Raw genomic sequence first — 16,443 nt, 5'->3', positions numbered from 1 at the left:
AAAGAAACTATGAAGAAGAAATATCTTCGAGAGAAGAAAATGAGGAAAAACATCAACTTCGAAGAGAGACATAGAAGAACGTTCTTCCAACGAAGAAGACAAAATTTGTTTAAAGACATCTTACGAGAAAGATAACGTTGAAGTAACTAACTCATCTTACAAGCAATTGTTTAGAATTGGTGCTAGATTGGTTGAAGAAAATGATATACTTAGAAAATGCAACCTAGAACTTAAAGAGTATTTAAATTCTCTTAAAGAAAGAAACAAATCGTTCATGTTAGAAATAACTAAGATTAGATACTATTATGATCAATTTAAGAGACAAGACTAAGTTGTTTCCGACTTAACCTGTATAACTCCTGGTATCTTCTCTCCTCCTTTAACTTTAACTTTTTGTATTTTACTTTTTGAACTTTATTTTCCGATGATTACTTTCAAAACTTTTTAAAAATATTTTAAAACTTTAATTTTAATCCAAATTTTTTTTCAAACTTAAGTTTTTCTCAAATACCCAATTCATCTCTCTTATATGTAAAGACACATGTTCAATAAATCTCAAATTTCATATTAATTAAATTTAAAGTTTGAAAAAACATTATATAGAACGACACCCTTTATTTTATAAACCGGTTTTATAAGATGTGTTGGACAGTACCGACCTTGTGCATGCGCGTGCTAATATATCCTCAAAAACTGATATATCCTCCTAGTAAATTAAATACTAGTTATGAACATACCATATTCCCCATCACACCATCCTTCTATTTTAAACAATATATTTTACACTTGTCAACAAAATACAGATATTTTAAGATCTCAATAGAAAATCTTAATTTCTGTTATGTCCACTATGTTAAAATGTGAGAATGTCCACTAAGTTAACATGTGAGTGTATGACACTGCAACCTTCCGTTGAGGGTTGCTACTGCAACCTCCCGCTCCTTTATAGTTCTGCCACCGAGTGTGTCTAATTCTCTTTATTACTATATAATTGTAGTTTTAGTGCGTTAATTTTAATTAATTTTAATTATTAAAAGTGTTTTTTTATAATTTAAGTCCATTTTTAAAATTTGAATAGGGTTTTTAAATTAAACTTTGGTGTTAGACTCAACTCTTTTACCCATGCACCAAACTGAATGATGTTGGGTGTGAAGAGCTATATTGAAAAAATCTAATCTCAAGTACCACATAGATTGGACTCCTCCATAAAGCTAACAGTAGTGTTTAACCGTGTCTAAACGACACTAACTAGCATCTACCATAGGAGATGTTCAACTAAAACATAGATGAAAAAGCAGACACTACTAACGTTGCTTTATGTGTAGTCATTGTTATTGAACCATTGGTGTTTTTAGGTTAAGCTGGGCATTGATGTCTTGGTTGTGCATATACTATGCAATGTCATTGGAAGCGATTAGCAATGCCATAGGCAACAATATCTCCATTTTGTAATGGAACATTTTGTAATGGAATTTTATAGAACTTTAGTTCTTCATTAATACAACTTGTTTAAAAAAAAAAATGTATATGACTAAGAGTTGAACATATATTAACACAATCACATTATTTTGGTCACACAAAAAAACACTAACATGTTATAACTTATACATTAAACTTTAGGATAATTATACATGCATTACAAAAGACTAATACCACTAAGTTTGAGTGATAATACATAAACAGAGAAAGTCTTGGACAAAAAAGGTAAAACATTTCACAAAAACTAAAAGGTACAATTCACACGGCTTAAAACAAAACAAAACATCTGATTGTGAAGTCAAGTGTACATCACTTGTTTTTCTTAAGTCGACCAGCAGTCCCTTTGGCACCATTTGTATCTTCCACAGACTTCTCCAGAACCTGTTCCATCAATAAATAATTATTGTACATTACATGTATTAAAAACTTCAAAATAAAACAAATTTATTTTTATGCATATAGCAAAAAAATTGCCTGTCCCCCAAGGGTCTCAGTGATGACATGTTTGCCCGAATCATAAGTTTCGGAAACAGCAACGCCTTCGTTTCTAGCAATGTTTGTAGCAGTGTTATGACCGATGAAACCAGCATCCTCGTTTTTCTGGGCCGCACTAGTCATGAGAGAAGCAGGACCATCTTTTCGAGTCTGTCCCAATGTTCTGTCCTCCGCTGATTGCATGGCTGCAGCATCTCTTGGTGCAATCGGTTGTGATGATAAATCACCAGACACGTTGAACATGTCTCCGTATTTTATCGGTTCTTGCTGGGGCCTCCGTGGCTTCTCCTGACTCATGATTATTGTTAAATTGTTCTCAAACACCAGTTATTTTTGTTCTTATTTCTTGGTCTTGTTAATTTGGTTGGTTAGTGGTGAAGTGATTATTTATATAGTAGTGAAGTGTAAGAGGTGAATTGAGAAGGTTGATGACACTACTGAATTGCAAGCGGTGAAGAACAGTACTGTTGTACTTGTATTTGTTGGACAACAACCGCCTGTTGATATAGCGACAGGTGGAGAGAATGCATGCGGCAAGTTCACAGTCAAGATATTTCTTCCCTTTGTCAAGATGTTAATTTCTACATAAAGCATTATCTCATAAAACAATGGCTTAATTATATTTTTATACTTTAATGTAGTAATTAATTGTTTCTTGTTAATTTTTTATTTAATAAACATTATTAATAAATTCTCAAATACATTATTGTTATTCAACATCGTTTTTTCTTTATATTTAAAAAGATATTTATGTTACTTTATTGTTAGACATTTGATTATTCATAAAATTATTGCAAACTTATTTGATTTGTCATGATTTTCTTACACAAAATAAAAATTATTTTTAAAATAAATACATCATTCACTTGGCTTTTAACAGCACTAAAAAGACAGCGCTTTTATCTCAAACTGCTGCTATAATTTATATAAAAATTCGCTAAAAAAAACAGCTGTTAAAGGGTACTTTAGAAAGCGCTTCCTATAAGTGCTGCAATATACCCTACTTTATAAAGCATTTTTGTAAAAGCGCTGTTAAAGGTATAACCTTAGAAAGCGCTTTCAAAAAGCGCTGCTATAGGGCAAGGAATAAAAAGCGCTTTCGTAAGAAAAAGCGCTGCCTTATACTACCTTTAGAAATCGCTTTCTAAAAGCGCTGCCTTAGGTCAAATATGAATTTAAAAATAATAACATTTCAGAATCCCTAATTATTTGTTCAGAATCACTCCTTTCTCTCTCGCGACACGACATTCTTCTCCCTCCTTTCTCTCTCGCGACCACGACATTCAGAATCCCTCCTTGTTCATTCTCCAACCACGACATTGTTCATTCTCCGACAAAGACATTGTTCTCCGACCGCCACAGTTATTCTCCTTCCGTCTGCTTTTTCTATTCACAAGAGAGAAGAATGCACGATAGTTGTTTGTCTCCACCTCGTCAGTGCTGCTGACATTGCCTCCACATCCCACCTCGTCTGCTGCTGTTGATATCTTCATCTTCAAAACTCAGGTGCTGCCGAACAACTCCACTTTGTCTCGGAAGCAAGAGCATCTGGAAGCTGACAAGCGTCGGGTATGTGTTTGATTTTGTTCGATTTTGATTTTTGTTTTTGGTTTGAGATTCTGATTGTAGAATTAGGGGTAGTAATTATGTGATTGTTTATGTTATGCATTGTTGTGTTTTGTTTGTCGTAATTGTTTTATGAAATTGTGATAGTAATGTGAGTGGTATGTTTAAATGGAGAGAGATAAAAATTGGTGGAAGCTGAAAGGAAGAGGAATTTTGAACTGACAATCTTCAATTATGTGGTGTTTGCTGCCTTTGAGGCCTAAGCATATTGAATGGAAATGAAAGTCTTTTGGAAGGAACTAGGTCTAGGCCATATAGTTGATAATTGCACGAGGATAGTTTCTTTTCGGTTACCGAGTTTCTATACACTAATCCAGCCCAATTCACGGGTGACATATAGTGGCCCAATTTCAATCCTACCTAATATTGATTTTTTTCGAATTATTTTGGATGGTAAATAGTGTTGGGCCAATTGAAAATCTAGCCCAAATAACAAAATCCAATAGTGTTTTTTTCCAGTTTTTTTCTATATATTTTTATTCAAATTAACAATCTATTCATAATTGTTGGACTCAAATTTCAAACCCAATTACAACTTGAATTGGACCTTATTTTATTTACACATGTACTATTTTTAATTTAGGTATTTTTTTTACAGACATCCCAACCTTCTTGGACACCCGCGACGAAAATACCAAAATGCTCCTATAGTTCGGAAATGCATCTCCGAAATCACTTTTTTTTTTAAAGTTGATTTCGGAAGTGCACTTCCGAAAACACAAAAAAAAAGGTGTTTTTCGAGATGCATTTCCGAAATCACTTTTTTTTTGGAGAGAGTGTGTTTTCGAAGATGCATATCCGAAATATTCCAATTTTTGGTCTTGAAATGTTTCAGATATGTATATCCAAAAAATTCAATAACTATAAAAAATTAAAATCAAGGTGAATCAATATAATTAATTAATAGTATAATTAATTATATTAATATTATTAAATATATATCATTATAATCAAGATATAATAATAATATTAGTCTAATAAATATTTAAATTAATATCTTATTTACTATTTATTATTTTGTGATACATAAACAAATCATTTAAAAAACTAATGTAATTCGAAATTTATATTAAAATAAGAATAAAGTAGTAAATAATTTTATTCTTATTTGATCTCTTTTATTTTAAATTTTTAATGAATAATTATTAATATATTTATTTTTATATAACTATAATTATATTGTATTAGTTATAATTTTAGTAATTATTAATATATTTATTTTTTATATAATTATAATTATATTGTATTAGTTATAATTCGGATATGCATATCCGAAAAAATCTCTGACTTTTTTGGGGGTTTTTTACGGATATGCATCTCCGAATTTTGGAAAAAATTTGAAAAAAAAAATACTTCGGAGATGCATCTCCGAAGCAGGGGTATTTTTGGATTTTCGCTAGAGGTTCTGTAACACCCCAAATCTACCCCTCAATTAATAAGAGCAACAGAGTATAAAACATCGAAACAAGCAACAAATTTGAGGCATCACATATTCGACTTAAACAAAACTACAATTCATGCTCAAAGTACATGGATACATAACACTTATATCAGAGGAAACTCATAGTTCACCGAACATTTAAATCCAAACAACTTCATCATATTGCAGCGGAATCCAAATAACACAATATCCAAATCTTATATTCTTGTCAACATGGCACAATAGGTCCAAAACATGTCCACAAGACATAACATCAAAGTTCAAGAAAAGATAATCAACATAAAACAAGACACAAGCAAGTATCGCAACATCCCCCCGAGTGCTACGTATCAGAGCATTGACACACCGACTCAAGCTATAAGGTACACGGCTACTCCACGTCGTTACCTACACGTTACCAACGGAGGGTAACATTCAAACATAAGGGGTGAGATATCATTCATTATAAAGAAACGTATGATAATATTCTAAGCAAGAGAAAAGATCATACATTGGTCACCACCTCTCATCCCCATACTCAATACAACGATTTCACATCACATAATCAAATAAAGGAACGGCAACAATGTCATCAATTCAACTATGACAATATATACAATTCGTAAGTAAGATTCCACACAATCGCAACAAACATCTCATCATCAAGTCACCGCACCATAATCAAATAAGACTCGAATGCAATTCACATGTGACTCGACTTATGCAAATGCATGTGGTACCATTTGGAGTAAAACTCCCACGTCTCAAGATTTGCCATTGGGCACACCGTCGCTAATTGCCATTAAGGCCACCGTCACTTTTTACCATTAAGGCCACCGTCACTTTATGCAATGGTTGTGACTCAATGAATGCAACATCCAAACAAATACGACATTCACAATACATCACAAATACCGACTAAACATCATTACTTTTATAGTAATTCACCACTTCCCAATCAAGTCGCTACGTTGCATCATCATACAACAACACACCACTTCACCACACAAATCATGACATCAAACAAATTCATTTAAAGGAAGATTCAAAAAGATTTACAAGCATTCTTAGATCATATTCATTAGAAAGGTCTCAATTATTGCTTCGCATAGGTTCAAACGGCACTTAAAAAGGAGTTACGGTTCAAAAGTTACATCATTTCAAAGTTTGGAAAAGGTTCTGCAAAACAGGGTTCGCGGCGACAACAGGGTTCGCGGCGCGAACTGAGCGAATCCAAAAATCCCTAACTTTCTGTCAAGCAGTTCGCGGCGCCAACAAGAGGTTGTGCCAACAGTGATTCGCGGCGCGAACTGGCGATTTTCAGAAAACCCCAAACACAGAAAACAGCATACAAAACCCATCCAAAAACCCCTAAACTCAACCCAATCAAGTTGGAAAACACCAAGCATCACGAATATCAATAGAATACATGTTATAGACACAATTATAACACCTATTATGGGTCTTCTAACATCATAACATCTTCAATCATGCTTAGATTCACAATTTCATAGAAGTCAATTATAAACTCTAACAATCTCTATTCAATTTCTACACAATCATGGATAACAACATATAATCAAAACCCCACCCAAAACATCATCATACATCCCTTTATCATGAAAGAATCTCACCCTTACCTTAGGTTTTGGATTGAAGCCAACTCTATCTTCAACCTTGAGATTCTCCTCTTTCTCTCCTCTCTTCTCTTCTTTCACCTAAAACCCCAAAATGAACTTCTAATTTTTATTTCCTCTAAAACCCTTGTTTTAGTTAAACCCTTACTATCTTAAATTACTAATGGGCTCTAACTAACACCCCTCACTTACTAATACCAACTTAGGCCCAATTATCAACCACACTTACTATCTTATATTATATACCAATAATTCCCAAATAAAACAACATAAAATCAATTAAGCATATAATTAACACATAGATCACAATTAATTCACATAACTCACATAAACAAATAATTAAAGAAAAACGGTCGTTACAGGTTCTCTCCATAGTGGGGTCTACAAAGTAATTTCCTTAATTTATAAGAATATGGGCCTTATTTTTACAAAAATTAATTTAAAAAATTGTTATAAACATTTAAATTCAGACTTAAAACTCTGATTTATACTGGACCAAATCCAAATTCATCAGACTTTAAAACTGACATAATAGTCTTTAAAACCGAACCAAATTTTAACTTAATACTACAAGTTTAAACTTAAAACAACCAAATTCAAACACATCTAAAAACCATATAAAATCTAAGTTTTTTTAGCATATAAATGTTTGCTCAAATTTAATACAACCAGTTTAATTTTAATAGCACCAACACAAACACAATCAACCAAGCACAATTAATATAAAACATGAACTATCTTTCGTAAGCTTCATAATCTTTTTCTCCCATTTCCTTCAATTCCTACAAACAAATGGCAGGTATCAAACAAACTAGCATATGAAAAAGATAAGACAAAGCACTCAGAAATAACAGTAAAATATAATCCAGTAATAGAGAAAAAATAGTTAGGAAGTCAGCATTGATAGCAGAAGAGGCCTTACATTTTCCACACGATCTGCTCCACCAGTTTCCCCCGGACTCTGCATAACATGAACATTAAGACGCTGAGCCAAATCAGATTTTTCTGCAAAATCAATAAGATATTTGGACTTATAAAGGAAAGTGCTAGTCATACATTTAATCATTCTTTGGGACAAGATTATTTGGTAGGCATATCTTTAGTGTTAGATGCATGGGTTCTTCCAAAGTGTATACAAGCCCTTAATCATGAACAGAAAACCATACGGAACTACCTTGGCAAAGAACACTAGTATAAGTTACCTGAGATTTTGAAGTTACTTGTTGCACAGAACGAACATTTAACATTGATCACAACCCTGCATTATTAGGACTACAATTTTAGCAAGCATTCAATTGAGGACAGAGTGATATTGTATCAATTAATAATTAGCCATACTCTCATTGTGAATGTTCTATTTAACCCTTTGATAGATTATCTAAAATAAATAATTAAGAACCAGAGCTTTGTCTTCTGAACAAAAAACATATAAACTATCATTCATATAAATATCACTATAATTAAATATCATATAAATATTAATACAATTTTACTGAACAAAGACTAATCCTATAACTTCAATAATACTTATACTTTTTTCTTTAAAAAGTGACTCTTGGCAAAACTTAGTTAAGTGAGATCAGACATGGTTCTTCATCTCAATCAATTTTTGCCTTCTACCTCTCCACTAGGTTTTTAATTTTCAGTCTGCAACTCCTAACCATATGGTATAAATGACAGGTAAAACATAGAAGACAAAATCAAGCTCAAGTCCATTCTTCAAATCCATAGGAGTAATATGTAAACATTAAATGGAAAGATAAAGAACCAACCACGATTCCGCACGGCATAATATCTGCAGAGAATATGCATACAAAATCAAACACAGTGTGAAAGCTAAGAGATCACAAGTGTTCACAGCCTTTGAAGTTACCTGAGACTTTGAAGTTACTTGTTGCACAGCCTTTCTGGAACCCTTAGTCACAATTTGTTGGCTATCCAAGTCAGCAAGAATACTATCCAAAGACCAGAGAAGAAAGAAACTGAGTGCCTCACATTCAACTACAATTTCAGCAATCATAAAACCACCATTAATCCACAAATTTTTTAAAGTAAACAAAGTAAACAAAATCAGAATTAGAATCAAGTCTTACCCAATCTTCACTACTAGAGGGAATCACCACTGTCAAATAAGTCCCTATAGTCTTCATCCATATCTTCTAGCTTATCAAAAGCAGTTTTAAACTTCTCAGCCGCCTCTAACATCAAATATGTCGAGTTCCATCGAGTTGAAACATCAAGACATACTGACTTCTTGCATGTAATCTCGATATAACCCACGCATTCATTGAACTTTAAAGCTTTATGGGGTGAAGATCTTACAAACCTAATTGCATTTCTAACATTTGAAATTGAGGTGCTAGCTACTTTTAATCCATCTCTCACGACCAAATTCAAAATATAAGCACAACACCTAATGTGAAATCCAAATCCATCCAACAAAAGTCTATTCATGTTTCTGATTTTCTGCTCCAAATACTTATCAGCAACATCATTTGATGTTGTGTTATCTACCGTGATAGTTGAAACGTTTCTCAGCCGCCACTCCTTCAACACATCCTCAACCTTCTTACCAACTGTTTTACCTCGGTGATTTAGGATAACCGTAAAGCTAAATATCCTTTTTTGGTATTGTCAATCCCTAGTTATGGTTCTCCATGATGGTATTGTAAAATAGGGTTGCATTTGGTTACAAAAGTACTTGAATCCCTCTCCTTCAACCGTAATAAATGGCTTCTCATCTAAAATAATAAAGTAAGCCAACCCCTTTCTACAACCTAAAGGATCAAATCTAGAAGATGTTTGAATCAAAACACCTCCCTGAGTTGTTGAAGAATATGTCAATACGGTTTGGGTAGGGTCGGTTGAGAGGTTCAACGGATACTTAGGACATGTTTTCATATGACTCTTTAAGTTTGACGTTCCATGTTACTTAGGACATGTATTTTTTATGAAAATACTTACATGCCGCAGTAGCGAGATCACTATTAGGAATAAGGTTAAAGTGGTCTCATACCTCATACCTCTTTCTTCTGACCAATAGGAGGAAGTGGTGCGGTTGGCTCAATGGTTGTTGTTGTTGTTGGAGAGTCTTGCTCCATGGCTGAAACATCAGGTTGAGAAGGTACAGCTGCAGCATTTTCAAAAAAGTTACTTGACATACACATTCCTAAACTTAACATTCACATTGATACAAGCAGTTCTACACATTTATATTTTCTTAAGATCACTAAATAAATCATTACTCTAAAACAATAAGTATTGATTACCATGCCATATCAGTTATGCACATTTATAAAAAAAAATAGTAAATTGAAATTCTACCTAGTAGCTACCATGTGAATTTGACTCACACTTAGATAAAATAGCTACCATATATGTATCATGATAGACAAAACATTCTGTTAGACAAAATCCATTCATACAAAATCCATTATGTTAGACAAAACCATTCATACAAAATCCATTATGTTAGAGAAAATATTTTGTTAAACAAAATTCATTCATACAAAAACCAAAGAAGGTACTGATCAATGATAAATTAAGATAATATATTCTCTTTTATGGCTCATAATACCCTTCATATGGATATATACATACAAAATCCATTCTGTTTGTTCTGTATAAACAGTGACTTAAGGTAATATATTTAATGGACCATTTTTCTTAACAATATAATTTGATACAAGCAATGATACATTATTTAATAGACAGTGACTTAACATAGACAAGTTCATAAACTAAATAACATACGACATGATTTAGACATAATCTAAACTTACAATGATCTTGAGAGCTCCTAGTTCCATGTGTGTTCCCGTCAACATGAATGTTTTGAACTCCGTGTGTGAATTGCATCTTTTCCTTGGTCAAACAAATTTAAATATATACATTAGCTTAAGGTAATATCACAAGGTGATCATTAATTAAAACGAGAAAATAAAAATCAACAAGAAAAAGATTGAAAAATTAAGACAATAACTTTGTATTAGGTGGAAGAATCCTTGAACCAAAATAAAACTCTGAAAAGACAAATAATATTCAAAACATTAGTTAACAAAGTAACAACATGGTCTAATATTCAAAACATTAACGGTAGACCTGATATTCAAACCACTACTTTACAAGACTTCTCTTCAAAAACACCTTTTGATTGGAACCAACATTACAAAAGCATGGTCTAATATTCAAACCAACATATTAAAAGACTTCTCTTCAACATACAATATATCAATAAACAAGTATACCTTCTTCAGCTCACTTAAGAGAAACTCAGCAGCACTGGAATGAGAAAACAAGAGTGCTTAGTAATTTAGTACTATTATTATAATAGGTTGCAAAACAAAAGAAGAATCTATGTTAGAACAATTGAAAATAGGAAGAAAGATTGGATTTTTATGAACCTTAAAGGAAGCTCGAACACATAAACTGAACTTAAGATAAACCTTCATGCATCAGAACAATATATAGCATAACCTGTTTGAAAAACTGAAATTAGAACAATCACATAATAATAAGAACAAATCATAGCATAAACGTGTATGAAAATGAGGAGAGGGTTGTTCAAGACGAAGACTAATCGTTCAAGTTTGTTGTTCAGTGATGGAGGAAAGTGTGATGACGAAGGCGACAGATTAGGTTTCAATTTGGGGTTGACGGCAACTGTGGAAGAATTGTTTTGTGATTTTAGGGTTAGAAGACACAACAACTGAAACAAACAAGACAAGTATCAGATCATCTGGTTTTTGGATTGGAATATCATTTGGTTTGGGCTGGACTGGTGTTGGGCCGATGTTGGACTGAAGCTATAAGAAAGAACCAGGTTTGGTCGGGTTTAGGGACCTATGGGCCCAACTTTTCGAACTGAACCCGACTGCATCGCCCCCTCGTTGCCTGATTTGCAGAACCGCCAAATCCATTCACCCGAAACAAACCGACCCGCTTCTCAAAATTTTCTTCGATTCGGGCGGGTAAGGTCGGGTGTTTCAGTTTTGTGAAAAGAGTTATGTCTAACCTAACTAAGATGACATAAAAAAAATTTTATAGATGGTTAAGAAAGGAAACATTCATGATTAACTAGAATTGTCAAAATGGGTTCGGCCCATCGGACCAGCTCATAAACCCAACAATTTAGTCGGGCCGGACTGCAAAATACCTTAAAAAAACACGACTTGTCTTTTTGGGCCAGCCCATCAGGCCTATATTTTTTATGGGTTGGGTCGGACCAGGCCAAGCGGGCTTCGGACTGACACATTAAAAAAAGATTTTGGTAAATTTTAGGAAAAAAAGATTGAGATAAGATATGATTTCATAAATGTATTTTCAAGTGATAAAGAAAAGTTAAAGAGGATGAAGATATATTTTCAAGATGATGTGATCAAGGAAATGATTGTGAGATGAAGAAAAAATTTGATAAGTATTGGTGATAGTATTAAGTTATTGTGTAGTTATATATATATATATATATATATATATATATATATATATATATATATATATATATATATATATATATATATTAAACATCACTTATATACATTTATGATTTATGATGACTCTCTACTTATGTTGTGTTGCATTTATCCATTATACTTTTTTTATAAAATTAAAACTATAATATTGAAATACGGGTCGGACTAGTCCATCGGATTGCACGAATCTTTGAAAAATGGGTCGGACTCATTTTATGTGACTCATTAAACAATCAGGTCGAGAAAATTATACCCCGTACCCCTACATTTATCCCAATACCCCTACAATTTTAAAAAAATCCCAATTTTGTCCTTATTAAATTTTTAACTTTTCTTTTTTATTTTTTTTTCAATTTTACTGAACCGGATATCCCAGGGGTGGGTGTTCCGGTTCTTTTTTTTTTCAATTTTACTGAACCGGATATCCCAGGGGTGGGTGTTCCGGTTCCTTTTTTTTCAATTTTACTGAACCGGATATCCCAGAGGTGGGTGCTCCGGTTCCTTTTGAAAATTGAAACAAATCCCACTGTCGGTGATGCAATCTGCTGATACTCAATTACTCATATACATTAGTGGAACTCTACCCCATGCTTCATTCTCAGATCACATTAGTGATTTTATTTTTTGTTATTATGATGCTTTCAGGTTTCGTTCTTGCTCGGGATCATTCCGGTTATTATAGCATGGATTTATTCAGAGATATTGGAGTATCGGAAAAATTCTTTGATGAAATCGTGAGTTTGATTGATCGGTTATTCTTTTGCAGCGTGATTTTTAGTTGTTTTGTTGGCGGTAGAATTTGTTGGGTTGTGTTCCTTTTGAAAATAGAACGTGTAGAGAAATTGAAAAAAAAGAACCGGAACACCCAATTCTGGGATATCCGGTTCAGTAAAATTGAAAAAAAAAGGAACCGGAACACCCACCCCTGGGATATCCGGTTGAGTAAAATTGAAAAAAAAAAGGAACCGGAACACCCACCCCTGGGATATCCGGTTCAGTAAAATTGAAAAAAAAATAAAAAAGAAAATTTAAAAATTTAATAAGGACAAAATTGGGATTTTTTTAAAATTGTAGGGGTATTGGGATAAATGTAGGGGTACGGGGTATAATTTTCTCAGGTCGAGTCAGACTAGCCCATTTAAACACATTGGCCCACCAGGCCGAAACGGACTGGACCGAGCCGGTCCATTTGACAAATCCAACACTAACTAGCATCTACCATAGAAGATGTTAACTAAAACATAGATGAAAAAGCAGACACTACTAACGTTGCTTTATGTGCAGTCATCGTGTTATTGAACCATTGGTGTTTTTTTAGGTTAAGCTGGGCGTTGATGTCTTGGTTGTGCACATGGGCGAAGCTAGGGCCCGGCTAGGGTGGGCCATTGCCCAGGCTGGGGCCCAAATATTTTTTTTTGAGGTGGAGTAAAAAAAATAAAAAAGGAAAATTAATCTTATCCGCACAACAACCACAACACTTACGAAACTGATCTGGCTCCTCTCCTCGCGACTACACCTTTTGAATTCCATCCGCACAACAACAACAACCACCGCAACACCTCTAAAACATGATTCTGAAACAGTCAACAAAATTACACAACACTTCTGCTGCGACCGGCCCTCCGTTCCGACACCATCACCACTATAAATCTGCTTTGGACCAGCCTTCTCACCGGCGAAGAAATTCATATCTCAACAAACGTTTTCCGGCTACGATTACCAGGTGTTTTTGTTTTTTTCTTTGTGGAAATTGATTCATGAAATTGTATTTTGGATGCTGTTTGTATTGATTTTGGATGCTATTTTAGAAACGTTTTCTCTGCATTGTTGAAGAGGAAAGGGTGTCTAAACGTGAGAAGAGAGAAGGAGCCTAGCTACTGTAAGAAGAGAGTAGTACCTTCCAAATTGAATTGTAAATATTTTTCATAATTGATTATTTTAATTGATTTATAAACATAAAATCCTTTTTAATTGATTAGTAAACATAAGGCCACTTTTAATTGATTAGAGAGTAGTGTCCTGTCAACATTTTTAATTGATTTGTAAACATTTAGTAATTGTAAATGTGATAAAAATTAATACTTTTCATTCTTTTATTAATAGTTATAAATGTTATTAATAATTGATTCCTATATTTTTTAGGAGTTATAAATAGTTAAAAATAAGACCCCTTGTGTGATATTTAAGAGATATGAGATAAGCTTTAATTATAGATGAAAATTATTATCATGTTTGACAATTGCAACTTATTGTATTCGTTGCAATTTATTGGATTTATTGTTATTAATTGTTTGATTTGGTTTATTCAATGACAAAGATTTTTTTTTTTTGGCTTTATACCACCGGTTTAATCCGGTTCGGGGGCGAGTTCTGGCATCAAGTGGTTCCATCCCCCTTCCGATTATGCTCTTCAAGTGAAAAGAAATGTTTCATTTTCCATTTATGAAAATGTTCAAAGTTTGGTTATGAAGATGGTCTAAATTGAGAAACATTTGGTATTTCTATTGGTTTACAAACCTATTTAGTTATCTTTGATATTAGCAGTGTCGACAACATCCGTTGAAAGAGCCTTTTCAGCAATAAAGATTATCAAATCTAAATTGCGCAATAAGATCAACGACGTGTGGTTCAATGACTTGATGGTATGTTACACTGGACGAAAGATATCCAAGTCACTCGATGATATCGATATTATTCGAACATTCACCGCAACGAAGTCTTAGAATGGACATTTGCCTTGTGATTTTATTTAACACGCTATTATAAGGTTTTCTTTCATCTCTTTTATTCTGTTTCATAACTACTTATATATTATATACAATAAATTTGCGGAATTTAATTTTTTGCCCAGGCTTTATAACTTTTCTGGCTTCGCCACTGGTTGTGCATATACTATGCAATGTTATTGGAAGCCATTAGCAACGCCATGGGCAACAATATATTGTTCTTAATAATACATTGGCTCTAGCATTTAACATATGACTAAGAGTTGAACATATATTAACACAATCACATTATTTTGGTCACACAAAAAAACACTAACATATTATAACTTATACACTAAACTTTAGGATAATTATACATGCATTAGAAAAGACTAATATCATTAAGTTTGAGTGATAATACATAATCAGAGAAAGTCTGTAAAACATTTCACAAAAACTAGAAGGTACAATTCACACTGCTATAAAACAAAACAAAACAAAACATCTGATTGTGAAGTCAAGTGTACATCACTTGTTTTTCTTAAGTCGACCCGCAGTCCCTTTTGCACCATTGGTATCTTCCACAGACTTCTCCAGAACCTGTTCCATCAATAAATAATTATTCTACATTACATGCATTAAAAAACGTCAAAATAAAACAAATTTATTTTTATGCATATAGTAAAAAAATTGCCTGTCCACCAAGGGTCTCAGTGATGACACGTTTGCCCGAATCACAAGTTTCGGAAACAGCAACGCCTTCGTTTCTAGCAATGTTCGTAGCAGTTTCATGACCGATAAGACCAGCACCCTCGTTTTTCTGGGCCGCAGAAGTCATGAGAGAAGCAGGACCATCTTTTCGAGTCTGTCCCAATGTTCTGTCCTCCGCTGATTGCATGGCTGCAGCATCTCTTGGTGCAATCGGTTGTGATGATAAATCACCAGACACGTTGAACATGTCTCCGTATTTTATCGGTTCTTGCTGGGGCCTCCGTGGCTTCTCCTGACTCATGATTATTGTTAAATTGTTCTCAAACACAAGTTATTTTTGTTCTTATTTTTTGGTCTTGTTAATTTGGTTGGTTAGTGGTGAAGTGAGTATTTATATATAGAAGTGAAGTGCAAGAGGTGAGAATTGAGAAGGTTGATGACACTACTGTATTGCAAGCGGTGATGGAAACTGTTGTACTTGTATTTGTTGGACAACAACCGCCTGTTGATATAGCGACAGGTGGAGAGAATGCATGCGGCAAGTTCACAATCAAGATATTTCTTCATTTTGTCAAGATGTTTCTACATAAAGCATAACAATGGTTTAATCTACTATTAATATATAAAAACAAAAGGATATGGAAATTACACTAAAAGCCCTCTGAAAAAACTATTAAAATTTTTCTTATTCTATGGGTAGAAAAGACTTTTAACAAAATAATTCAATATTATTGATTTGACATTAATTACGGGTGATGTGTCACCCTCTTAATTTTTATTGGTATTTTATATTTATTTTTATTTTCTAAAATATATATTACAAAACCCTATTAGCTATTAAATGTTAATGTTGCTATTAAATGTTAATGTTCAATACATATTCTTTTCCATGATTTTGA

General features: G+C 33.3%; 2 protein-coding genes across 3 annotated transcripts; both read right to left on the bottom strand.

Annotated features, from left to right (window-relative positions):
• Nucleotides 1-1,582: 1,582 nt before the first annotated feature.
• On the bottom strand, nucleotides 1,583-2,377 carry LOC131653416 (late embryogenesis abundant protein D-34-like). The gene is made up of 2 exons (XM_058923548.1): nucleotides 1,954-2,377; nucleotides 1,583-1,860 (listed from the first exon to the last, which is right to left on the bottom strand). Exons 1-2 carry the CDS (start codon nucleotides 2,269-2,271, stop codon nucleotides 1,789-1,791), a joined length of 390 nt encoding a protein of 129 aa, XP_058779531.1. The 5' UTR covers nucleotides 2,272-2,377; the 3' UTR covers nucleotides 1,583-1,788.
• On the bottom strand, nucleotides 1,583-15,925 carry LOC131653417 (late embryogenesis abundant protein D-34-like). 2 transcript variants are annotated; one of them, XR_009299078.1, is made up of 3 exons: nucleotides 15,528-15,925; nucleotides 15,298-15,433; nucleotides 1,583-1,730 (listed from the first exon to the last, which is right to left on the bottom strand). XR_009299078.1 is itself a non-coding variant. In XM_058923549.1 (2 exons), exons 1-2 carry the CDS (start codon nucleotides 15,843-15,845, stop codon nucleotides 15,362-15,364), a joined length of 390 nt encoding a protein of 129 aa, XP_058779532.1. In that variant the 5' UTR covers nucleotides 15,846-15,925; the 3' UTR covers nucleotides 15,216-15,361. The 2 variants fall into 2 exon arrangements, 1 of the variants encoding a protein (XP_058779532.1); XM_058923549.1 differs by lacking the exon at nucleotides 1,583-1,730 and having other exon boundaries at nucleotides 15,216-15,433.
• Nucleotides 15,926-16,443: the final 518 nt, after the last annotated feature.

This window comes from Vicia villosa, linkage group LG2 (genome assembly GCF_029867415.1).
Source record: "Vicia villosa cultivar HV-30 ecotype Madison, WI linkage group LG2, Vvil1.0, whole genome shotgun sequence".
NCBI lineage: Eukaryota > Viridiplantae > Streptophyta > Magnoliopsida > Fabales > Fabaceae > Vicia > Vicia villosa.
Note: the sequence above shows the minus strand (reverse complement) of the source record. Positions and strands in the feature narration are given on the sequence as shown.